A 26,496-nucleotide genomic window follows, 5' to 3' on the forward strand; every position below is an offset into this window, starting at 1 on the left:
ATTTCAGCGGCTTCCTGGGTCGCTAGTTCTGCGGCTAAGGCTTCTTCAGCCGCTTGGGAGAGGTTGAGATCTTTTCTGGCCAGCAAACGCCTCTGTAGTCTTAAGTCTTTGACTCCACAAACGAGTTGATCGAGTAACATGTCGTCCAGGTAATTTTTGAACTTGCAGTGGAGAGCTGCAGTCCTCAGGGCGGCCATGTATTGATTTATGGATTCCCCATCTGCTTGCTTCCTCATCCGGAAGGCAAAACGTCTCGCAATCTGCGACGGTTTAGGGGAGTAATGATTTGAAAGTGTTTCCAGCAGCTCTGGCCATGGAACGCTCTTGATTTCTCGTGGAGCAAGGAGGGCTGTTGCGGTATCGAAGACTGCAGCCCCGCAGTAGCTGAGGAAGTATGACTTTATTCGGTGCTCCGCTGCATCAGCCAGACCGATGGCATCGATATAGTGATTGAAGCGGTTTCTATAAGAGTCCCACTTCTCTTCATCCGGCTTAAAAGGCGGAAATGCTGGGTTAGCGTTCATATTGGCGCCTCAGTCAATGGTAGACTGCCCTCTCTCTCTCTGGGTATACGAGGCCCAATAAGTGCTCACGTGAGCGCAGGCGGCTGTGGCTGCAGCGATTCACCTGGCTCAATGACTTCAGCTCTGTACTAGTGAGCGTTAGAGGCTCTTGCTGTAACGCTGTGACTATTCAGCAATCTTTTGAATCTCGCGCTCCCGGAGAGCGTTGGCGGATGCACTGACAGAGATTCAAATTTCGCGCTCTCTGGGCGCGTTGGCGGCTGTGGACACAGCGCTGAGCTTCACTTGAGTTTCGAATTCAAACGACAGCAGTTTGAATTTCGCGCTCTTTTTCTCGAGCGGGGCGGCTGTAGCTTCAGCGCCTGACTTCACTCTCTCTCTCTGTAGCTTCCAGTGCGAGCGGCTACAGACGCTTCACTTTCACTTAGCTAACTAGCGAACTGACCGAGCTCTCTGCTTCGCGGCTGCGGTTCAGTTGCCTATCGTGACTTCAGCTCAATGGAATGCTTCTGGTTAGCCATCCCATCCTCGTCGCCAGTGTTATAGATCGGGAAATGAGAGGCTAGACCAGAGCATTAACAAGGAATGGCTTTATTCAATGGAATAAAGGGCTGTCGCGTCTGCATACTAACAAGCAGACATGCTCAGCGAACAGCGGCTGGTTCGACCAAGCAGCCGGCTTTTATAGCCGGCTGTCGAAGGGAGCCAGCCAATGGGAGCTGTAAACGCCCCCGTAGTATAGACGGACTTGGTTGGGAACTTTGGTCAGTTCCAAGGACATAACATATAGTAGATCTGTATCTTCCACCATGCTGAATATTATTTTATTCAAATTCCGTGTTGTGCTACTTTTAATATATGAGCCAGAACAAAATGATTATATATCATTTGACTCTTATCAAGGATCATGCCCTAAATATAACAAATATGTAATAGAACTTAAGCAATTGGTAGTCTTATTGCTGTTACAATTTCTATAAATCTTAGCCAAGTTTGATCTACTATACAACAAAATGAAGTTTAGTCGGCAAAACTGCAGGAGTAGAACACAAGATCTAGAACAAGGGTGTCACACTCACGTCATTACGGCATCGGCACATGACATATCATGACTTTCCCCCCTTCGCTAAACCAGGCATGGATATAGCCAGTGTGTGACGCATCCGGCCCATGGGCTGTGAGTTTGACACCACTGATCTTGAGTATTTGATGTAAAGATCCACAATGCCAGTATAATATCCTGTATGGGTTGTCAAGCATTGCTGCTTCCTCACAATTTTGATGACCAGACACTGGTTACCTTATTTGCTGTTACACTGGTGTCCAGACACTCTCAAGCATAGTGCTGCTGTGCCCCCACTTTTCTGTGCAGAATTCATTTATTCTATAGGAGCTAGCATAGCATTACATTTGCCATAATGTTGCATTTAGGTAATATATATGAGAGCTATGCAAAGTATTCAAAAGAAAATTCATGTGAACAATTCATCTTTCCTTGGATCCATAAAACAGAGTTTTAAGCTTTGTGTCTTTTGAAAGGCTCATGCAGCTGCTATAGCAGTAGCACTTAGCACTTTGATTTATATACCGCTTCAAATACTTTACAGCTCTCTCTGAATGGTTTACAGAGTCAGCATATTGCCCCCAACAGTCTGGGTCCTCATTTTAGTGACCTCAGAAGGATGGAAGGCTGAGTCAACCTTGAGCCAGTCAGGATCTAATTCCTGGCAGCGAGCAGTCAGCCTGCAATACTGCTTTCTAACCACTGCGCCACCATGGCTGCTATGAATCAAATTCAAGCAGGGTTCACAAGAATAACACAGATAGTTTCTGGTTTAGGTGCCATATTGATTTTCTATCTAATGGCCAAAATATCTAATATTTAGGCCCATTATTTTTTTTAAAAAAAATATTCTATTGGGATCATATATACCATGTTTTCAAAAGTACCATATTGCTTTCCCCCTTTGTTTGTTTGTTGGTTTTCAAAACATTTTGATCGTGATGTGGTGGATTGTATAAATGTAAAGATTGGGCTGGTAGTTTAAATCACGGAGAGAAAATCATTTCTATAAATTCTTTCAAGGAAAAATTATTAGCAGGCAGTTCCTCCTTCCCTACTCATATATTGATTCTCCCCACCTCCACACTATATACATGTGCACACAAACATACCAGGTAGTATGAAGAAAAAAGCTGTTAGTGGTACATCGTGGCACCCATTGGAATTATTTTTCTCACCTTAATTGCTACACAGAGGACAGTGATTTTGCTGAGATTAAAGCACATGGGAATTGCAATTCAGCCACCCAAGGAGACAATGTTACTTGATGCACTCTCATTTTTCTCACTGCTATCCAAGAAGCAGGAGAGATGAAAACTGGGAGCAAGAGAAAAAAGTACAGACATCCAGGAGGTTGGAGTCCCAATGAGAAATGGTGGTAAAGAATTTTATCTGGATATGCTATTAAGCATCTAGAAATATGCACCAATTACTCACTAATCATTAAATGCTCAGATGCCTAAATCTATGTGTAAGAATAGGTGGGTGTGCAGATGTGTTATGTGTGTTTGTGAGAAACAGATTATATGAACACATACTAGTAAATTATCTAACAAAATTATAAGCCTCTTTTAACGTAAGAGAAAAAGTAGAGCAGAATATTTATGAGATTACAGCATTTTGACTAGCTGAAATCTTGAAAGAGAAATCTATATATAATGTCACCAGCACAATTGTAAAAGAAGTACATAAGAATTAGGTTTCTTATGTTTTATATTTGAAGTAAAACTATAAAATAATCCTTTAAATCCTTTAACAGTGTACTATATAGACCTAAGAAAGCTTGAGCCATGTTTCAGTTTAAATTTTAATAGCTTGGGTCCTATATATAAGATGGAAAATAACATGAACATATTTCTGTCTTTATTGCCTGAATGAACTGTAAAGAATCTATGATGTAATCCCATAGTTTAGGCTATGTCTAACCTAGAGGGTTTAGCAGAGTTGAAGCAAACATTTCAGTGTATTAAAACCTCTCCCAGCAATTAATATACAACCAGGGAGTTACATAAAAATATATTTTACAGAGTGCAAAAGTCCATTTACAATCAGATTCCCAGGATAGGAGGCCCAGAGCCAATTTAGAACCTTGATCAGAGTTGAAGAAGCAGTCTGAATGTTTAGGGCAGGATTTGACAAGCTGTCAAAAGAACTCATAGGATATGGATATTGTTTCCTCTGCTAAGTTACTTCCAGATAGAGTGTTTTATATAAAAAGCTTCAAGACTCTACTCACAATAAAAAGGTTGTTCTGGGAAATTTATGTCAGAATTTGGGGTCAATCTGGCCATGATTATATGGGACGGATCTTTGTTACTTGCTTACTAAGCCCTGGATCAATAATTGGCTTTTAACTTCTAAGGCCTTTCCTGGCTCCTTATCCAAGGATCAGTCTTCTACAGTATGAGGTCTATTTACCAAGGTCCTTGCGGCTTTGGCTGCCTCACTCAGGATCAAATCTGTTCGTTTACAATGTTATCTGGATGATATTTTAATTTGGTCATCTTCCAGACATCAGACAAATTTGGATACCAAGATTACTCTGGAGACCCTTCAGGGTCATGGCTTTTCCATAAATTGGGATAAAAGCCATTTGATCTCCTTAACTAGATTAGTTCATTTAGGGGCAGTGATAGATACCATGGAGGGCAAGGCCTTTCTTTCTCAGGACAGGTTAAACAATATCCAGTCTTTGGCCAGAGAGATCAGAGCCTTAAAGAGGGTTTCCCTGGCAGTGCTGTCTCAACTGTTAGGGAAACTGATTTCTTGTATTTCCATTGTGCCTTGGGCTCGATTCCATTCTAGAGAGCTGCAATGGTTCCTGCTACCTTTCCAGCGATCCAGAAGAGCCACTTCCAACGTCCGGATAAAGATACTGCACAAAGTTCTCCCATCGCTCCGCTAGTGGTTGGAAAAAACGCTAAACAAGGGTTATCCTTTCAAGGAACCTCACCTCAATTCCCATGATCACAACCGATGTCAGCCTGGTAGGATGGGGAGCTCACTTCCAATCCCACACTGCACAGGGAATTTGAACTATTTCCAAACAATCTCAAAGCATCAACCTGTTGGAACTGCGATCAGTTCACCTGGCCTTACACAGCTTTCTACCCCTTTCCCAATCACGCCACGTTCTGGTCTTGACAGACACAGGCAGAGGGGTACCCATTCCAAACTTCTGGTGCTGGAGACGGCCAAGTTGTTCAAATGGGCCGAGGCCAATCTTTCTTCGCTCAAGGCAGAACACATAGCAAGGGCCTTAAACACACAAGCAGACTGGCTCAGCAGGGCCACGATAGATCAGGCAGAGTGGCGCATACACCCGGCTGTCTTTCAGGAAGCAGTGCAGAGGTTTGGGCAACCGGTGATCCATCTATTTGCCTCTCCTCTCAACGCCCAATTGCCCCGATATATTTCAAGGTACCCGATTCAGGGGGCGGAGGCCATCAATGCCCTGCGATGTCTGTGGCCTCCCAGACTTCTATATGCATTTCCTCCACTCCCTGTAATACCCAGGTTGATCCAGAAGTTATTGGAGGAACAAGCAGAATTGATATTGGTCACCCCTTACTGGCCCAGGAGAACGTGGTCCACAGATTTAAAGAACCTATCGAGAGAACAACCTTGGAAATTTCCACTATCCAAGGTTTCCCTCTCCCAAGGGCCGATACTTCACCCGAACCCACAATGGCTCAGTCTAGCCGTATGGAGGTTGAGCGGAGCCGTTTAAGGGCCCAACAAATTTCAGAGGATGCTATTGCCACTATTCAAGCATCCAGATGGTCCTCAACAAATCGTATATACGAGGCCACGTGGTCAGCCTTCTGTCGCTGGTACCAGGGGTCTAAGATCGACTCAACTGCTCCATCAATAGGACAATTATTGGACTTTTCACAGGAGGGGTTGACCAAGGGCCTATCTCCAAATACTTTACGTAAACAGGTGGCGGCTTTAGCCTCGGTGATAACCTGGGGTGACCTCCGTTCCATAGCGCACCATCCACATGTCCGCAGCTTTCTTAAGGGTGCTGCAAACTTACGACCTCCTGTAATTCACTTCGATCCCACCTGGGATCTCAACAAGGTGTTAACCGCACTTACAACTTCGAGCCTTTAAGAACCACTAGTCTTAATTTCCTGACATATAATGTGGTCTTCTTAATTGCAATCACATCAGCTAGAAGAATTTCCAAATTGGCGGCATTGTCAATGAGAAAGGACCTGTGAGTGTTTCATGCAGACAGAGTGATTCTCCGATTGGACCATCATTCACTCCTAAAGTAAATTCAGCATTCCACAGAGTGCAGGAGTTGGTGCTTCCAGATTTTTGTCCGAAACCATCTCATAGACTGGAGCATCAATGGCATCAACTTGACATTTGAAGGGCCTTAAGCATCTATCTAGACCGCACGGCGGCATTTCAAAAATCTGAGGCTCTATTCCTATCCTTCAACCCATCCACTTTAGGACAAAAGGTGTCGTCCATGACCATCGGTAGATGGTTGAGAGCCACCATAGCCAAAACTTACGAATGCCAATCCATCGCAATTCCTAAGGGCATTACAGCTCACTCAAGCAAGGAGTGCGGCAACATCAGCAGCATGGGCCACACGGGCTTCCATAGACGAAATTTGCAGAGCAGCAGCTTGGGCTTCACCATCTCCTTTTGTCAAAAATTATAAAATTGATGTCTATGTCTCAGCGGACTCTTCAATTGGCAGAAGAGTCCTGCAGAGGGTCCACAGAGTTTAGGAGTGGATTTTGACCAGACGGAGTCCCTCCCTAAGGACAGGCCAAGCTTTGGTATGTCCCACTTCTGGATGCTCTGAACAGCTCATGGGAGAAAGGGCGTTGGTACTTACCTGATACACCAGTTCTCTGTGAGCTGTGAAGAGCATCCAGCCCCACCCATTTCTTTCCATCTGGTGGGGTTCCGTTCCAGTCAGGGATCTAGATTAGGTGGTGAGTCCTGGACTTTGGCACTCAGTGTTCGCAAAACTGGGGGATGCTGATTAGGTGTTCCGTGGAGGGGGAGGAGCGTCCCAGAGTATTAAGCCCAGCCTTTCCAGAAGAGACTGAAGCGCCTCCCACTTCTGGATGCTCTTCACAGCTCACAGAGAACGGGCGTATCAGGTAAGTACCAGTGCCCTTTCTCTGCTCACATGTAACATTCATGTTAGAATATTTATGTACATGGAGGCCAGGCAGCAGCCAAAGGGAGCAGCGTGAACCTAGCAAGCCCACTGCCATTGTACAACATTCAGGATCCTCACACTGCACAACTCTCAGTGAAGGCCAACCAAGTTAATGTTTCTAAGTTGCTCCTAACCATTTGGGGGGGGGCGGAGTACCCCTCTTGTAAAAAAAAAAAAAGATAAAAATTTTTTGTGGTTCAAACCCCCGCCCCGTTTAGAAAAAAAGCGCCCGGTATTCTTTCCTAGAGTTTTTGTGGTTTGGGGGGTAAAAAGAGAAAAACACAAAAAAAAAAAAAAACAAAGGCCCCACCCCCCCTTCTCTCCTTAATATACTAAAAAAATAAAATATACATTATACTAAAACAATACCCAACAAACCAAAACAAACCAAACAAAAAACAAAAACCCAAAACCCCCCCCCCCCCCCCCCCCCCCCCCCCTCCCCCCCCCCCCCCCCCCCCCTCCCAACCCCCAAAACACCCCCCCCCCCCCCCCCCCCCCCCCCCCCCCCCCCCCCCCCCCCCCCCCCCCCCCCCCCCCCCCCCCCCCCCCCCCCCCCCCCCCCCCCCCCCCCCCCCCCCCAAATTTAGGCAGTTTGATCCAGTGGTTAGGACACCAGGTTAGAAAGCAAAAGTTTGTGAGTTCTAATCCAACTTTAAGCATGAAAGTTGGTTGGGTGACTTTTGGCCAATCACTATCTCTTGTCCTAAGACATTCACAGGGTTGTTGTTGTGGGGAAAATAGGAGGAGGAAGGACTATTAAGTTATAAAAATAATAAAGGTGTTAAAAAAAACCCTAAATCTAAATTTGGATTTACAGATTTGAGGTATATAGTAATCTTTTCCCCAAAAAGGGAAATGGAAGAAAATAATTGCTATCTTGTGAATATATTGCTGTTCATCATTTTGAATAGAAAGCTGCATTTTGGATTTTTTTCTGAAGCCAGTCAAATTTATTTGAAATTGGCATTTGGAATCCGATTTGTTTGAAATTGGCATTTGGAATCCAGCATAACAAAATATGTTTGCACTTGTGTCTTCAAGTTTGCTACATTCCTACATTTGCTACATTTGATTTTATTCATAATATGTATATAACATAATTAACCATGTACAGATCCATGATATTTGCATTGCAAAAATGTTTTTGAATGCTTTATGTTACATTAGCTGTAGCCATTTCCAAATCCAGAGGCAAACTATAAACTAATAATGCACTGAAAAACTGCTATTGCTAAAGGGCATGAAGAAAAAAGTAAAAATGTTTCTGATGAAAATACTGTAATTAAGGATGTGTAAATAAATATATGTTATTGATTTTGCTGTCCTGTATTATCATGAGAACATATGCATCTTTCATTGGGAGGTCAAGATGCCATAATAAATTTTTTTCATGTACCTTATATAGGTATTTAATATTTATGTGTTTATTTAGTATATTTTTCCTTTTTGATACTTTTCTTCTGCAAATTTTCCTATTAATATCATTTTTTTGGTATTTTCATGAGAATAATAATAATAATACAAACAATAAATTGAATTCCAAATTTAATCTGAACATCAGGCTGATTGTGTGACAAACCATACTTATTTAACTCGTATGCTACCCAACTCTCAGTATAACTCTGTTTTTAATATAACATATTCTTTTTCACATTGTTCTTACACAAAAATTCTTTATGCCTGGATTTTTTACAGAAAAGAATTAACCAATGGTCTTTATTCAATGCATATCTCGGTATGTATTGTTTTATTGTTGGAGCTCACAAATGTCCTTACCTAGAAATCTATGGAATGTTAATTTTACATTTTTACTATCATAAATTAAAGAATTGTTGTTAATTTTTTACTGAAATAATATTTAATATATATTAATTCTTAAAAGTTGGCATGTTCTTTCTTCTTTATATCCCTGAACATTGGCAGTCTCATATGAATTCAATTTAATATACATGTCACAATTTCAGCTATCTGAAAAATCAGGTGTTAGATATAGCAGATTGAATCTCCAGTTAATATTGCCTATTCTGTTTATTGTAAGGTTATCTTAAGAGTAATATTGATTTTTAAATGGGGTTCATTAATAGATTAATTATAATAACTTCATTTATATATCTTTTCATTAGATGTACAACATTTCCTAATAAGAGGAACACAGAGCTCTAATCTAACTGCTTTTTTCTTTTTCTTTTTGTCCTTCAAACATAGAAATCATTGAGTTGTTTTAAGATTCAGTTTCTCCCCTTTTGTAGTTGGGCAGTGAGGGATTAGAATTAGGCTGCATCATACATTGGGAAAATCTCCCAGCATCCTCTTTATGCAGAGGCATCATCTGCCAGTACTGCTGTAGCTGCAGTCCTGTCAGGGGATATTTCTTGTAAAATCTGATGCAGAGGATTCCTGCTGCTGTGTGAACTTTTGCATCTATTCTGTTTCTAATAAGAAGCCCACTAGTAACGAGGAATAAGGAAATGGGACCTTCTTAGGGTGTTACTGGCTGGGGTGTTTTTTTTCCTGTCTGTGACAGAAATGAATCATCTCGGTGAGAGGCTTACCTTCACATAGCAATTTGCAGTTAATCATCTAGAAGTTGCCTAATTTAATCCTGTGAGTATATGGTGTCTTTTCTCAATATTGGAGCTGCTAAAATTGACTGCAGAAAACCTGTGCTTATTATTTTCTGGGGATCACTTTATATGAGGGTTTTTGTTTTGAAAATAGGTAGTAAGCTTAATGATGAATAGTAGAGGAAGTTCAGGATGTACTGTATTCTGATGATCCTGGGGAAATTTACATTTAAGAGTTAATTTCATAAATGATTGTTTTTCATTTTTCTCTTGGTAATTTCTATCTATCCGCTTTATTGTTGTGCTTCTGGTTGTATAAATGATCTCTAGCTTGATCATTTGTGTATACAGAAATACTTCTTGAAACTGTTACAGAGATAAGATTACATATCTGTAAAATATGGCAGGTAGAAAAATTTTCGATGAATCAATTGCTTATGTCACCTAACAATTTTCATATTCAGTTTAGCTAGAGCTGTTATTTTGTAAGAGATTATAAGTCTCAAAAGCTAGCAAGCATGTTGTAATATTATTCCATCTCATTAAATTTAGAACTGCTCTCTCTACTGTAAGCATACTTTTTGCAACTTCATAGCAATTTATATAAAATCATAGGAAAAGGACCATTCAGTTATGATCACGTGACTAGATCTGAGCCATTATTTGAATGACGCAGTGGGAGTACTGTATTTGCTTTGATTTGTTTACCTTTTGTGCTGGCTAACCTATTATTAAGCTTTGAGAACCTTCCTTTTATTATTATGAGGTGGTATTATAGTTAACTGTTCCTAGCTATGCTCTTTTTGTGTACATTTTTAGTTTTCTGTTTGGTGAATCATAATCACAATCACAATTTTGTCCTTTGCTACTTCTAAACTAGTAAAACAGCCATTATCCCTGAGGATGCTAATAAGGAAGACCTAATCTGCCCCACCCAGATCAGAGATTTTAATCATTTTTTGTATTTCCTGAATGGTCAAGGTAATTTTGATTTGAAATGTTGATTATAAATCTTCCAACAAATACTAATTAAAACTTAAATAATGATTCAATCTTGGCTTTAATACACTAAAATAAAATTAATATTTTGTAATAAAATATGCTATTTATCTTTCAAGCATGCAATTGTGCCTGCAGTTTTTTTTGAAAATTCACAGATTAATACAGTACATAATTAGCATGGCTCAGTGATTTATGCATATGTAACTTAATGTGTTATGAATAAAACTGAAAGTAGTCTTGCTGCAGGAATTATCTTTTTGTTAATTTCCCCTTTTATAAAAGGGAATATGAATCTCCAATAATAGAGTACAGGAACAAATTGCTCTAAAATGGATTAAAAGAAGAGAGAAAAGAAAATGTTTTTGTAGCACTACTCCTCAATATTTGTTTAATAAACCAGAGAAATATTAGTTTTAAAAAGATTTGCTTCAACTAGCTTGAAAGGTATATTTGTAACTTCAGAAATGCTAACTAACAATTGCCACAGCAGTAAAATTATACTGGATATACTGTATGGCTAGTGAATTATAGTGATATTTTCTAGCAGGATCAAAATATAATTTGAATATTAAAAATATTATTTTCTCCAAAAAGCTAATAATGTAGCTACAGAAAAAAGAGTTCCTAGTGTTATAAATCCATTTCATTATACTCTTAGAATTTTCTCCTTAGTTCAAAATAAGGCAGAAGAAATAGAGAAACAATGAGGGAAGATTATCTGGGCCTCCCATAAAATTCTGTGGGCATACTAAGGAGAGAACGTGATGGTTCTTTGAAGTAATACTGTAGTTTGAAATTATTACTTTTGTTTGGTTCCCATTTGTCCTGAAAAACCTCTTCAAGAGAACTTTACATTTCCATGCTGTGAATTTAAAAATAAAAAAATATGGTAGTTCTAAAGAAAGATCATGAGAATAAAAGTCAGCTCTACAGTAAAGTATTAACCATACATTTTTCAAAATATTAAAAATATCTGAAGCATCTTGATCCTATTATGGGAATTCACTTTTTATTTATTTTTTAATCTCTTCATGTTCTTTGGCTGCAAATCTGTCAGCTGATAGCAACTTTTATTTATTTCATAATTTTTACTGAAAAACATACAAAAATAAAAGAGTAGGTTTGTATTTAGCAAGTGTGATTCAGACATCTTTTTCTAATGATTGCATGGGTTTTCTTTGTTTCTTCTACATAGCCTAAATATCACGGTATTCGAAGAAGATGTTGCCCTATGTTATATATCGGTAGAAAAAATGAAGTGTGTATCCTGGATCCAATACATACTTGGTAGAGAAGAAAGTGCATGTATGGACTCATAGATGGTGTTGGTAAAGGAGAGAAAGGGAAAAGGGGGATAATAGTATGGTTCATAATTGTTTGAAAATAGCAGTACAATTTAGAATTTGAAGTGGCCTGTTTGGTGTCATTAGTGGAATCTCCTGCTTATTTCAGGAAGTTTAAAACCTGAGACAATATACATATGATGTCTCTACTTGAAAAACTCCACTAAAAAAGCCTATACTCTTTTAAGCAATAATTCTGTTGTTGAAATCCTTGATTTATAAAGATTTTTTAGTGTTTAGATGAAATCTATTTTTTAATTAAAAACATGAAGTCTAGCCCTCTTTCTGGTCAGCAGAGTTAATTTTTTACTTAACTATCTTTCAAAATATGAGTACAATGCTATCATTAGCAGCTCGGTTCACTCCTGTCCAGTCTGTACATACATAATTCTTTAATATTTTCCATGGCTCTAGTTTATCCAACCTGCTGTGCATCCTTTTTTGCTCTGCAGTAATTTACTACTTGTCTATATCCTTCTAAAATGAAATTAGGCATTCTAATCTAGCTTGGGTATATCTGGAACAGGAATCCGAGACCTTTCCTTCTTTAGGGACAGATTATTCCCTGAGAAGACTGATGATACTTTGAACTATTTTTAGCAGCATTGTATATCAGTGAATAAATTGAGGCTGCAACAACCCAACCCTACTTCATACCTCCCCCAAATACATCTCTGGCCCTGCTCATAACTCAGGCAGAAGAAGCCAGTTACACTTTCAGTTGCAAAAGCCCATCATTCTAAATACTTAATTGACTTTGCTATACTGTACTTTCATATAAGAAGTGCTTGTCTTATTTTTAAGATTATTTTAAAAGTACATGGGTTCTGTACCTACTTCTCTGAGTGTCAATTATTTGGGGATCATCCTGTCACTTCTAAAGTATCTCCTGAGTTATGCCAGAATGTTTCTCCCTTTTTATGAAAAGGGGCTATTGAGGATGTAATTATGGGGGAACTATTCTTTTGCCTAAATACTTTATCGTTCCTAAGGAGGATTGTGACCTCATATTACGTTGGATCTTTTCTATTTCAACTATTTTTTGAAAGTGTTGCTTCAAGATAATATCTGATAATATCAGTTGCTTCCACTTGCAGAAGAGGCTGTGGTTTTCTTCTATAAATTTGCAGGGGATTTAGCAGATGCATACTGTACGTATCTGTAAAACCCTACTCTCATTACTACCTTAGCTCTGATGAATCTATTTTCTGTAGGATCTTATCATTTGCCTGTTTCATAATCCATGAGAGTGTTTTTCTGAATGTATTTATACATGTTAAGTAAGACCACACCTGGAATACAGCATCCAGTTTTGGTCACCACCTTACAAAAAAGATGATGAGACTTTGGAAAAACTGTATAAAAGAGAGACTAGGTTGATTAAACACCTGGAGACTAAGATGTATAAGTATGGTTGCAGGAACTGGGTATGGTTAGTCTAGAGAAAAGAAGGACAAGTGACATGATAGCAGTATTCCAGTATTTTAGAGATTGCCACAAAGAGGATGGGGACAACTTATTTTCCAAATCACCAAGAAACAAGATAAGAAACAATGGATGGAAACTAATCAAGGAGAGAAGCAGCCTGGAATTAAAGATTCACAGTGAGAACAATTAGCCACTGGAACAGCTTGCTTTCAGAAGTTGTGGGTGCTTCACCGTTGTAGGTTTTTAAGAAAAGACTGGACAGCCACTATTCTTATTGATTGAAATGTATATACTCTCTGTTATGTACACTCTGTTCCATATTTGTTTCTGATTGCAATTCAGAATTTTTATTTTGACCATCAATGCCCTACATGGCTTGGCACCAAAATATTTAGGACTATTTTCTGTACCTAGTTTCAACTTATCCAACTCAAACATCTTAAGAGAACTTGCTTGAAATTTCCCATTTTCAGGATGTAAGGCACAGGCATATGCGAAGGCTTATAGCAGAATCTTCTATTCTCTGAAATAGTCTTCCGCAGGGATTCAGTCTACCCTCCACTCTTCTTCCCCCACTCCCACAATTAAAAATAAAGTTATTTTGGAGAGTCTAAGGAAGATAAATTGGTGTTGTGAGATTGAATAATGTATTGATACTATTTGAGTGTTGTTTTTTTTACTGTGGATGTATATGAGCCACTTTCTTTTCAATTGTAGAAGAGAGATCAAGTAAGTTTTTCTTCTTAGTTCAATCCTTCATCATGGATTCCTTCTAGTAGCTGATTTCAGACAATTACACTTTTAGGTTTTTTTTTTCACACATCCCTCCTCAACCTATGTGCATCTATATAAAGATGAAGAGCTTGTGTCCAGGCTCTTTATATCTGAGATACATAGTCCAGCCATGAAGCATTGAGATGTATGAACATAGTGTCTCTCAATATAGAAGGCAGTGTTATGGTCACTTTTCTAGTCCTATGCCATGACCAGAGTGGCCAGATGATATTAGACAGTCTCACAATAGTCTGGTCTAAAAAGAAATAGTAATGGTAAACTATAAACCTGGATATAGTAATATCCTCCCTGATTGGCTCAGCTATTCCAGAAATCTAGCCAAAAATGGAAATAAATGCTGTCAAATCTCACTGGGCAGTTACATTTAATCTATGTGCACTGTAAGAAAAATATCTAATTTTTTTGTAAGAGAGATGGGATAGACCCTCAATTGTTAGTGACTTCTTCCTTTTAGAAAAAAAACAATTTTCTTTCTGCATGTTTTCACTCATTCTACCTTTAGAGTTCTAGTGAAAATCAACAAAGATTTAACCAACTTCATTCTTTTCCCACCTTACTAGCCTCAGAAGCCATGGTTCACCATGTTGCCTTGCCTTGTTGTTCTATCTCACCTATTTTTTTGCATTCTAAGTCGAAGTCTCCATTCTATCCATCAGGGACACATCTTCACAGCTTGGAAGATTTGATTTTGTTACCTTTCTGGAACATACAACAGGTTACACTGATTTTTTGGAGACCTCTACCACAAGCTTTCCTATGCAGCAATCGCACAGAAAAATCTTTTGAAGTCTTAAAGCTCTCTCTTAATCACCTGGATTCCAAAGTCCAAGAGAATAAAATGCCAGGAATCCCAGGCTGGACATAATAGTGCAGATTAAAATTCCAGGATTTCATTAGCTACTTCTATTCATAGGAAGTACTGAATAGGCAGTGTATATCAGTCTGTGTGGGAAGCATACAGGATACCAGCTTTGCCATTGCCAAAACAAGAACAGATGGAAATTCCCTCCCACTCCAGAAAGGATTGCTTTTTTAGCTCTTTATCTAGGACAAACAGGAGAAAGAGGTGCAAGAATTGGAACACCAATTACAGTATAAAAATAGACCAGCAATTGCTGGAATTCTTTCATAATGGCTTCTTAGCTGTTCTAAGCTTATGAGCACCAGTGTTTCTGATTTCTTACCTGTAATTAAGTGCCCAATTTTCCTATTTCTCAAGCTTCATTAGCTTCATTAATCTGCTGCAATGTAAATAACAATTGTGTAGCAGTCAGATATTATATCATGATATAAATATTTATAGACTACAGTCTGCTGCAATATATAGAATTTTATCTGGAGTAACCTATACCTACCTACCTACCTATCTATCTTTTAAGGGAATGGGGCAAGAAAATAGTACTACACGTACAGTGCTCCCTCTGACCCTAAAATTTGAGAGGATAATACTCTAAACTGGATGAAGTATGAATCACAAATATTTTGTTATAATAATTAGTCAACAGACTCTATATTATTTCAATTTAATCTTGTCTAGATCGAACATTGAGAACCTGACCATATTAAACAACAGAACAGTGTTAGTAATGATGTAAGTGTAATGAATTTTTTTCTGTTTGTGCGTTTATTAGGGCTGCAAAAATGGATCTTAAATGTGCTTTGGAAGAGTGTTCAATGGCATTAAATTTATTTCTTAACAATAAATTTTCAGAAGCACTGGAATTACTTCGTCCATGGTGAGTTTTGTTTGCTGGAGCTTTTATCTGGTAGCAAGAAATGTATTTAAGGTCTCTGAATAATATAATTTCAATTTTTGTTCTTGCCTAAAATATTTGTTTTACAACTATTTAATCCCATTTCTAAAACAGAATTTGTTAAACTGTCAGAGAAAAGTCCCTAAGTTTTGCTTTAGACATGATAGTCAAATTCAGACCTTTGAATATCACTGAATATAGTTTTTCACCCGATTCTGTGTTCTTTAAGCTAGTCTTTTGTAATAAAGTATGATTTTTAAAATGAACTTTTAAAATACTCCCATTTGTATTTATTTTACAAAATATTTAAAATTTATTCATTCAGACTTGTCAGTTTGTCACAAAACAAAGTGTATTTTTGTTTTCAGTGTTTTATAGAGTGGTAAGTTTTTATTTTTTGATATAAAAAGGCTAAATTTTAATTATTAAAAATGACATACTGATTTCTTGCCAGCACTTTGCCTCATGAAATAATTACTTTAATGGGAGAGAGATCATCACAATATTGCAAGGTTTAGGAACCTCAGGCAAAAGTGCTCCTGATTGTTTCACTTAAAATTAATATTTTAGCTCATATTTTGATATATACTGGAATTCACATATTATTTGAAAAGCAAATAATAAAGAAGATTGGACTCCAAAATATTCCCGAATAAGGAAAATGCATAATTTTAATAATTTTATAGGTTTTGCTCAAAATGTTATGTACAAAGTAGCTTTTTAAAAATAAACTGTATTGTAAAAATTATGTAAAATTTCACTTTTATTTTTGACTGTAATTAGCTTTCTTATCACTGTCTTTATACTTTATTTTCAAAATAGGTCTAAAGATAGCATGTACCATGCCCTAGGTTATAGCGCTATATTAGTTATTCAAGCAGCAATGACATTTGAACAACAGGATATCCAAATGGGACTGTGTACAATGAAAGAAGCTTTACAAACTTGTCAAAAGTAAGATGGAACAATTTTATGACATTGTTGCAGGATTGACATAATCAGGATTTATATTATTTCATTATGTAATGAAAAATATGTGTGTTGTTTGCTTGTATCCTACTTTTATTATTTTTACAAATGACTCAAGACAGAGAATATATCCAACACCCCTTTCTCCTCCTTTTACCCCACTACAACAACCATGTGAAATGAGTTGGGTGGAGAGAAAGTGACTGGCCCAAGGTCAACCAACTGACTTTCATGGTAGAGCTCTAATTAATTTGGAAAGAAAAAGGTATTTGTTATTTTAACAGAGAAAGCTCAACATTTTCATTACTTATTAATATTTATATGATTTTATAACAATGAAGTTGGATGAAAAAGAAATGTCAGTTTTCAAATTTTAAATCTGCTGTTGAGTCCATTGAAAAATAAAACTGGTTCTATTGTCTTTGCCCTCCCCTTCTCAAAATTAAGTAATATTGTTGCATTTTAAAACTTTACTACAGATATCCCTTAGATGGTAACCCTGCAGTAACTAAGTAATTGAGATAGCTCTAGTCTAGAGCTTTGTACTATTAAATCACATAGTGCTAATCCATATAACCTGCTTGTCCCAGAACAAAGAGAAAAAGGCAGTGTATAGAGTAATTAGAATATTGTGTATGCCAATTCAAGGTAGCTTTTCAGGTTGCAGCTAATGGTGAGTGAGATGGAATTTCACCAAGGGGACCAACGGTTACAGCCTTAAAATGTTGTAACTTAGAGGTATGGAGTATGTGTGTGTCTTAAGGATATAGTGTGAGAATGACAAGATTTAAGGAAGCATTACCTATTTCTGGCTTCAAGATTGAAGGCAACACAGCAAAGCAGTTGTGTGGAGATGTTCATAATCTTCTGGCTCCATTCCATTATTCCTCGGACAAGTGGACAAGAAGTCACAAATTTGTGTTTGCTTTGTCATTGTTGTTAGTTGCAAAGTCATGTCCAACCCATTGCAATCCCATGGACAACATTCCTTCAGGCCTTCCCGTCCTCCACCATCCTCTAGAGTCCATTTAAGTTCACACCTACTGCTTCAGTGATTCCATCCATCCATCTCATTCTCTGTCGTCCCCTTCTTCTATTGCCCTCAATCTTTTCCAGCATTAGGTTCTTCTCCAGTGAGTCCTTCCTTCTCATTAGGTGGCCAAAGTATTTGAGTTTCATCTTCAGGATCTGGCCTTCTAAAGAACAGTCAGGGTTGATCTCCTCTAGAAATGACCGGTTTGATCACCTTGCAGTCCAAGGGAGTGTTTGCTTAGCATCATGTTATTGGCAATTATTTGTGCAATAGTAGTGTGTTTCCTGTAGATTCAGTAGAGCACAACTTGTTTAGGGGTCTTTCTTTTTTATGATAGTTGTTTTAATTAAACAATAGACTGAAAATGTGTTTTTGTTATTTATGTCGATATAGGTTTAGAAAAAGAAACACAGTGGTGGAATCATTATCCAGTTTGGTTTCAAAACAGTCTGTAGATCAGCTGAGTGAAGGTAAGAAAAAAAAAGGGTGAGAGATTTTTTACAAGTATGTTCTTTTTCTTACTTGATTGGATATACAGAAGATGGATGGATGGATGGATGGATGGATGGATGGATGGATGGATAGATAGATAGATAGATAGATAGATAGATAGATAGATAGATAGATAGATAGATAGATAGATAGATAGATAGATACACATGTACATCATACACACATACGTATGTATGCAGACTTCCCATGATATTTGAGTTTTAATCTATTTTGCAAAACGTTATATATATTTTTCACACATATAAGCACACACATGGTGAAAAATACATACAAGATTTGCAAAATAGTCTAAAACTGAAATATAACAGGAGGCATGCTTTCTTTATTTTTATTTAAGGGTATGTTTAACTTTTTTCCACTTCTATAGAAAGAAAAATCCTGCCCAGATTATCAGTGTACTGTTTTGATCTGCCTTGTGAAACTTTGGTGTCAAAGAATGAGAATCACACCCAGATTGTCCCAATCTTCATCCTCAAAGATCCAAAAACCATGGGAGCCTGAAAGTTGGTTACCAATAGTTAATGTTTTAAAAACCTTAACATTTAATTTTAATGTTGGTTTAGATATTGCTACTTCCCATTCAATTAATAGGCCCCTTTCATTTCTTTACACTGGCAATAATGTGGAGGGCATTTTAGGGCATTATGTGCACAAGAAGATGTACCTGAATATAATTTAGAGTTCAGTATTATTCAGCTTTCTAACTGACGGATGCTACAAGCTCTAAAATAACACCTTATAAAACACCTATAAAACACTTAAGTCAGGCAATAATTTTATTATTGCTGAAATTTTACACAGCACTTTGGAATGGTGACCTCTGAATATACTTCTTTGTTCATCTATATCGACCACACTGTGTGAATATCAAAGGACTGCAGTCTAGCCATTACAGATAGTCTGTGACATACAATTGGTTGCTTTATGGCTGTTTAAAGTTACATCAACCACCCACTATTTATGGCTTTTGTGTACAGCCACTGGGTCCCCACAGGCCTTTTCTTCCTCCCATGGGTCCTGGATTCTACCCACCAAACCTCACATCCTCCTCACCTTTTGAAGAGCTCTGGAGCCTTCTGCAGAACTGGAAGGATCGCTTAATTGTACAGCCATGTAGCCCAATTCCAGAAGTTCCAGCCATGTTCCCAGTGGCCACATTGAATTCTGATATGATAATCCTAATTTTCACAAAGCAACCTAAAAACCAGCTAAAAGCCAGATTGTAGATCAGGTAAAATTCTCCAAATATTTGCCTATGAATTTTTATAGTTCTACTAAATGCAGGGCACATCAACATTACATCAGTCAAAATGCATGAAAAATAAGTTATATAATAACTTTTATGTTTTATGCCATTTTGTATGATGTCATAATTTTAGGATAATTTTATGTCATTAAATGTTCTATAAAATTTACCGAACTTTGATTCCACGGGAGTCCTTGATCCCAGGTTTTGAATATGTTAAATAAGTTAGCACATTTGACATAATTTGGTTCAAGAATTGTTTGCCTTAACCATTTTGTCAAGTTAAAGGTTACTTTCTGGTAGCCCCAAGTGTTCCAAACAAGCTAATAAAGAGTAGGCAGGATTAGTGAAGTCTTTTTAATGAAGATGTGTGATTAACACTTGTTGCATTTAAGCAACATGTCTCAGAATTGGAAGCTGAACTGGATCAATCTGCCCTGCCAAGGAACATTTTTCTGAGCAGCCATTTCTCTTGATCAGGGTAGCAAAACAAAAACAACCCCCCACACACACACATACACTACACACACACACACACATATCTAAATTCTGGGTGGTACTAATCTTACAATGTTTTAATGTCCCCCATAGTAGTTTTTAAGGGCATAGCCCCCCCCCAAAAAAAAACCACAAGTGAATTACAATTGGACCCTTCTGAATAAGGACCTATTGAATCCATACTTCATGTCCTGCTGCTACATTTTATTGTTTTATAAGGGTACAATGGCCAATTTTATCATCACTTATTCATCAAAGTACACAGGCAATTCTGATCTATTCCATGTAAAGTTAAATATACAAACAACTACTCAGTTTCTATGAACATGGCCTAATTTGGTTACATGTTTGTAAAACCAAGTGCAATTTGTGATTATTTTTTTAAAAAAACCAAACAACTTATACCATCCTAACATAAAAAGCTTTCTAAAATTCTAGTTTAGATTTCAGGTACAAATTTTCAAGCCATGATTCCCTCGATCTGTATTGGTCTGGTTTATGAATTAATTTCAGCTTTACTTAGAATTATTTTTATATATGTAAAATACTTCAAAATTATTTGGGCTACCAGATAAACTAATAAAAGTGCCTGATGAAAAATAATGTATATTATAGAAACAATAAAATAACATTAACATAAAGCAAAGCAGTTTGCAAAAATAGTAAAGGGACACATATGTTCAGTGTTTGGTTAAATAATTGGAGAAAAGATAACTGGTTAGAAAAAATACGAAATAATTAAATTATTTAAGAAATAACGTTAGTCAATTTAAAAAATAATGCAGAAGTGAGCATACAGCAATATTTTGTGGAATGCCTTTTGGTTTTTAGCATAGATATTTAGCAAGATATTTATGTATATACGTATTTCTTTTTTAATAGAGGAAATGCATGCAGAACTCTGTTACGCTGAATGTTTACTACAGAAAGCAGCCTTGACATTTATACAGGTAACTATAGTGTATAAGTAATATGGTTTGTGTATACATTGCCAGTCTATTAGAATATAGGACTCAAACAATTTTTTTTCTTTGGTATCTCGCTACTGCCTTTCTGAGGCAAGACATTCAGATATGGGTATGAATTTATTAATATTAAGACATGGAGAAAAATTAGAATTTCAGTAGCGAAAGTAGTACTTTTTAAAGCTAGAGTAGGATTTGTGAATCTCAGTGAGGTCATCTGGCAAATTACCTTCAGCACGCACATCTTTTCTTATCCATGAGATTCCTCCATCAAATATTACAGAAATTTGGAAGCAGTAAATTCTGTATGCATACTATGATGTTCAAAAATATTGTTGCCCAAAATATCTTATATGCAGTTATCACTGGCTTATATGCAAGATTGTCTTGCCAGTTTCTAGATCATTAGATGTAACTGTACTTTTTGAGATGTTCTCATCTGACACACATTAAATAGTGCTTCATACACAGACATTATCGATTTCTTCCTTGTTTTCTCCTGTGCAAAGTAAACATTATAGATAGAGTAATGACTCTTGCCATTCTGTTTCCCATAATGATAGATGGAAAGCCTTTTTCCCTATCCCATAATCATGGATTCTAGACTTCAGTTAAAAAAAACTTCTGGCCAAATCTGACTTAGCTTCCATATTCATCCACACCTTCTATATGTGACTTTAGGAAAAGGTGTTAGGGATTGGGTTCTGCGTTGGAATGCTGGTAACCAACTCCAAAATTGTAGCTCTCAGTGAAGAAATAATATTCCTGATTTTGAATATAAATTTATTTGTACAGTTGATTAATATTCTGTCTTTGCTGATGAACTTTGCTATCCTACATACACAATTATATAGTTGATAGTAAGATTTGCTCCTTAGGTTCCATAAATCAGGTTTCAAGAGGACACTTTATCAGATTAAATATGGCTCTGATAAAGAACTGCAATAAGTAGGGAAGAACTCACAATCAACCAATAAAGCTAGGACAAGATATTCTTTGGCTGTTATGTACTGAACTAGATCTTGCTAAACAGGATGCTTGGAACTTATTGAATCTGGCAACTTGGTTGTTATTCAAATAATACTTATTTGATAGAAGTGAGGAATGTAAAAGCCAGAATTTCTACAATTAAGCCCTCTCTCTTAATCTTCAATAAATATATAGGCAGGATCATTCTGGTAAACTGTCAAAGAACTCAGTAAATAGTAAAAAAAATGTTCATGATTATACTCTATTGAAGCCTTAGTACAGTCCTTGTGCTCATAGAACTGAAGCATGTGTTCAGAGTCAGAATCTTTATTGTTAAATACTTATCAAATGTTTTATCAAATTCATATTTAGGAATATCTTAAAAATCAACAATACAGCCTATTAAAATAAGTAGCATTGTACTTCATTGAAACTTGATATAGTTCCGATAATTTCAAGATAAGCATATTTGATATAAACTATTAGTTATTACTAATTATGAATCATATTGCATAATACCATTCATGTATTAAAAATGGAATCCATACAGAAAGTGTAACTTTTGTGTAAAGATAACAAGTGGAAATTGCTGAAGAATTCAGTTTTCTAATCAAAAGATTCTGGAAATGCCAAGCTTTATTGTCCGTTATGTTATTATTATAACTAATGTTAAGTTCTTGTTATTTTTATTATCATTTTCTTTTAGCACCATCTAGTGTTACCATATGCTATTTCAGTTGGTTCCATAATGTTTTGTTTCTCAGTGACTTCTTTAATGAAATCCCCCTGGTTAAGAATAACTTTCACATTCTTCTATATATATTTAGGTGTGTATGTGTGTGTGTATGAACATTTAATTTTTAAAGCTATCTTGTACTATTTTATTCATTATTTAATTTAAAGTGTATTTTTCTTCCAGGATGAAAATATGATCAATTTCATCAAAGGTGGCTTGAAAATCAGAACAAGTTATCAAATATATAAGTACGCTCCTATAGTATTTCACTTAGGCTGTGTATTATGTCTATTTATGTTTTAGTAAATTAACTTCCTATCATAGCTTGAAATAGTGGGGGAAATTTCCTGGATTAAAAAAATAAAAAAATTCTATCATTTTGACAGTCCTATTTTTAATTTAATCCCCTCTCCTTTAAAAATCATGCCAGATGGAAGATTGAAGACAAGAATAGAAAATGACTATGAATTTACAAAGATAAGGCAGAACAAAACATAAATAATAATGATAAATCTATATATACTTGGATTGTTTTATATTGTTCGGATACCAATGGTAATTGCTTGTGAATTACTTTCTGTTGGCAATCGTTTCCATAACATTATCAAGAAAACTGCAGGGATGCAGACACCAGGAATTAAGCTTGGCTTGGTGCCATCCTTACTGCTAGATATGCAAAAGGTTATGGCTACATAATATACTAAGCAGGGCCACAAGATATCTAGGATTACTTCCAATTGTGTGATTCTGCTATTTAAAGTACATGTTATTACAGAAGATGCAAAATATTGTGGTTCTATATAAAAAAATAGGATCTTGTAGTAGACATGGGTGAAATTATGCAGGCATGGTATGGATATGAATGAATCTACAAAATGGTATCAGAAATTATAAGCTCCTGATAGTAATTTTTTTTCCATTTCATCCACCCATTCAAATTAGCTAGGGATTGTAGCTAATATGAGATTATAGATCTGTGTCATTATTATATATTTCAGTTTAAAAAAACGGGATTCCGATTTTAAATGAGGTTGTCAGGAATTATATAGAAAATATGTTTATACTTACAAAAAATACCCCTTGTGAGAGCTTGTAATAGTTTTTCCATCTTTGTTTTCCCCTTATGCCTCCTTTTTCAGATTCTATAAGTAAAATTTATAAAAGTAAATTTATAAAGATACTAAGTAAGTATTTGATATTTAAAATATAAAATGTTTAACAGCATTGGTTGCACTTTTAGATGATCTCTGGCGGGCGTGGGATGGGGGTAGTGCATCCATCCTTGCTCTACTTGACCTCTCAGCGGCTTTTGATACCATTGACCATGGGATTCTCCTGGAACGGCTTCAGGGAATGGGAGGCCTTGTGCTGTCTTGGTTCACTTCCTTCCTCTGCGGCCACTCTCAGGCAGTGTTGATAGGAGAGGAGAGATCCAACTTTTGCCCACTGCTTTAGGGCATTCCGCAGGACTCGGTACTCTCTCAGTTCCTATTCAACATTTATATGAAGCCACTGGGTGAGATCATCTGTCACCATGGACTGAGGTATCACCAATATGCTGATGATACTCAGCTGTATGTCTCGGCCTGTGGTGAGTTAAGTGTTGGTGTGTCCTCTTGCAGTGCCTGGAGGCTATTAGGGACTGGATGGGGAGCAACTGGTTGAAACTAAACCCTTTCAAGACTGGCTCTGGGTCTGGGGTTTGTTGGTTCAGGGAGAATTACCACCTTTAGTCTTGGATGGGGTGGCACTACCCCAAAAAGACCCTGTGCGTAATCTAGGGGTTTTTCTCACAGCTCCTGTTTGAAGAGCAGGTGGTGGTCGTGGCCATGAGGGCCTTTGTTCAACTGTGGGTTGTGCACCAGTTACGCCCTTTCCTGGATCAGCGGTCCCTACTCACAGTCACTCATGCCCTGGTCACTTCCCATCTTGATTATTGTAACGTGCTCTACATGGGGCTGCCCTGGAAGAGCATCCGGAAGCTCCAGTTGGTGCAAAATGCAGCGGCCCGCATGGTTTTATGCAGACCCCAATGTGCACATGTATTACCTCTCCTGCAGGAGCTGCATTAGTTGCCAATTTGCTTCTGGGTGCAATTCAAGGTGCTGGTTGTCACCTTTAAAACCCTTCATGGCTTGGGTCTGGGTTATCTGAGGAAACATCTCTTGCCAGTGACATCTACCTGACCCATTAGAGCGAGGAGGCAGGGAATGTTGCGGGTCCCACCCCTGAGGGAGATACACCTGGTAGAACCTAGAAGAAGGGTCTTCTCTGTGGTGACTCCATCTCTCTGGAACATCATTTCCCCAGAGATTAGAATGGCCCATCATTAATACTATTCTGAAAGGCACTGAAGACCTGGTTTTGCCAGCGGACCTGGGAAACCCAGAGAGGGATGGAATCCATCAGGTGGCTAGTGTGATCCGCTGTCGTCGGGGCGGGGTGGGTGGGAGTTGGTTTTGATATTTTTTTGTTTTTCCAAGTTTTATTCTATTGTCCTTTACTAATTTATTTGATTCTTTTTGTTAGTTCTTATTGTTTTTATTTTTATTTTATGTTTTAAATATGATTTTACATTGTGTAAGCTGCCTCAAGTCGCCATGGGCAAATAGGCGGCAATATAAACCAAATAAATAAATAAATAAACAAATAAATAAATGCACTGATATTACAGTGTATGTAGGTAAATATTGGGTGTCATTGATCAAATTACTCTGAAATCATAGATTTGGGGATTTTAGAATAGACAATAATGGAAATTGCTTAAATAGATGTGAATTTTAATGATAATGTCAATAGGGCAAGTATCTGTAAATTTAAATTCAGACGAGGACTGGCATGCATCCCTGGGCAGTTAGCAACGTAACCACGCAAGATATAATACATATTTAAAAAGGAAGTTTGTTACTTATATACATTAATTATATTATATATTTCATATGCGACCTAAGACAATTCGTCTTCACCCAATGCAGCCCAATCAAATGACACCCGTAGCGTATAGCATGGTAAACTCTGAAATAATAACAGTTCATATTATCATTGCTGTTATCTAATTTAGCATGATTTGTTTTGTTAATCAAAAGGGAATGCCTTCAGGTTCTACAGATGACCCAAAGCAGCAAAATCAGGAATGAAATATTCCACCAGTTTGAAGGGGGTGTACAACTAGGAATAGGAGCTTTCAATCTGGTATGAGCTTTCCTTCCAATGTGTAATCAAACTTTTGATGCATGAGCTATTTAAAACAGTTGCATTATATTGTACCTTTCAAACATTATTGTGCTTTCATTACACCCTGTACAATTTTTTAAAATAACTGTACATATGCATTTTATCATTCGTGGTTTTATTGTTGTATTGGAATACAGAACTCCCTGAAAGGTTTTTTTTTTTTTTAAATTCTATTCAATTATTTTAGTTTTATATGGTTGTTCCTCTCACCATGATTCTGGGGAGAAAACAAGTTTAAAACAAAATATAAAATATAAAATCATTAAACTATACAATTCCTCACGTATAATTTAAAAAAGAAATGCTGCTGAATGTAAAAACACATAACATCAAGTCATTTGGACTTTATTAATGTTGTCTGAAAGTTGTGCTGAACATTTTTAAAGCTATTATGCTATAACTTTTAAATATTTGTTTTTCCTGCTGCATTAAAAACAGATGGAATCTTTGTTTTTTTTCCTTTTTTGCAGATGCTGTCCCTTTTACCAGGAAGAATTCTCCGACTTCTTGAATTTATTGGGTTTTCAGGCAATAGGGTATTACATTTAATTTCTATTATGAATTTTTAAAACAGCTGATGAGCTCTGCTTGTCAGGACAGGAATAAATAATTGGTGCATCTGGATCATCTTCAGATCTGATTATAGGGATATGAGATGTAGGT

The 26,496-nt window shown here is 37.0% G+C and overlaps 1 protein-coding gene across 2 annotated transcripts in view; it reads left to right on the forward strand.

Annotated features, from left to right (window-relative positions):
- TTC39B (tetratricopeptide repeat domain 39B) overlaps positions 1–26,496 on the forward strand; it is a 69,738-nt gene that overhangs the window by 24,669 nt on the left and 18,573 nt on the right. Inside the window, exons 1-8 of one of the 2 annotated variants that reach the window (XM_087926601.1) lie at positions 9,255–9,388; positions 15,548–15,652; positions 16,493–16,624; positions 18,066–18,142; positions 20,812–20,879; positions 22,783–22,847; positions 25,686–25,791; positions 26,304–26,369. In XM_087926601.1, coding sequence (XP_087782727.1) covers positions 15,558–15,652; positions 16,493–16,624; positions 18,066–18,142; positions 20,812–20,879; positions 22,783–22,847; positions 25,686–25,791; positions 26,304–26,369 — 609 coding nt within the window. In that variant the 5' untranslated portion in view covers positions 9,255–9,388; positions 15,548–15,557. Of the gene's footprint in view, positions 1–9,254; positions 9,389–15,547; positions 15,653–16,492; positions 16,625–18,065; positions 18,143–20,811; positions 20,880–22,782; positions 22,848–25,685; positions 25,792–26,303; positions 26,370–26,496 lie in introns of those variants that run through there. The other variant, XM_087926600.1, reaches the window with a different exon arrangement.

The sequence above is a fragment of the Pseudonaja textilis genome, chromosome 2, assembly GCF_049901715.1.
Source record: "Pseudonaja textilis isolate UNSWEBS1 chromosome 2, rPseTex1.2, whole genome shotgun sequence".
In the NCBI taxonomy this organism is placed as follows: Eukaryota; Metazoa; Chordata; class Lepidosauria; order Squamata; family Elapidae; genus Pseudonaja; species Pseudonaja textilis.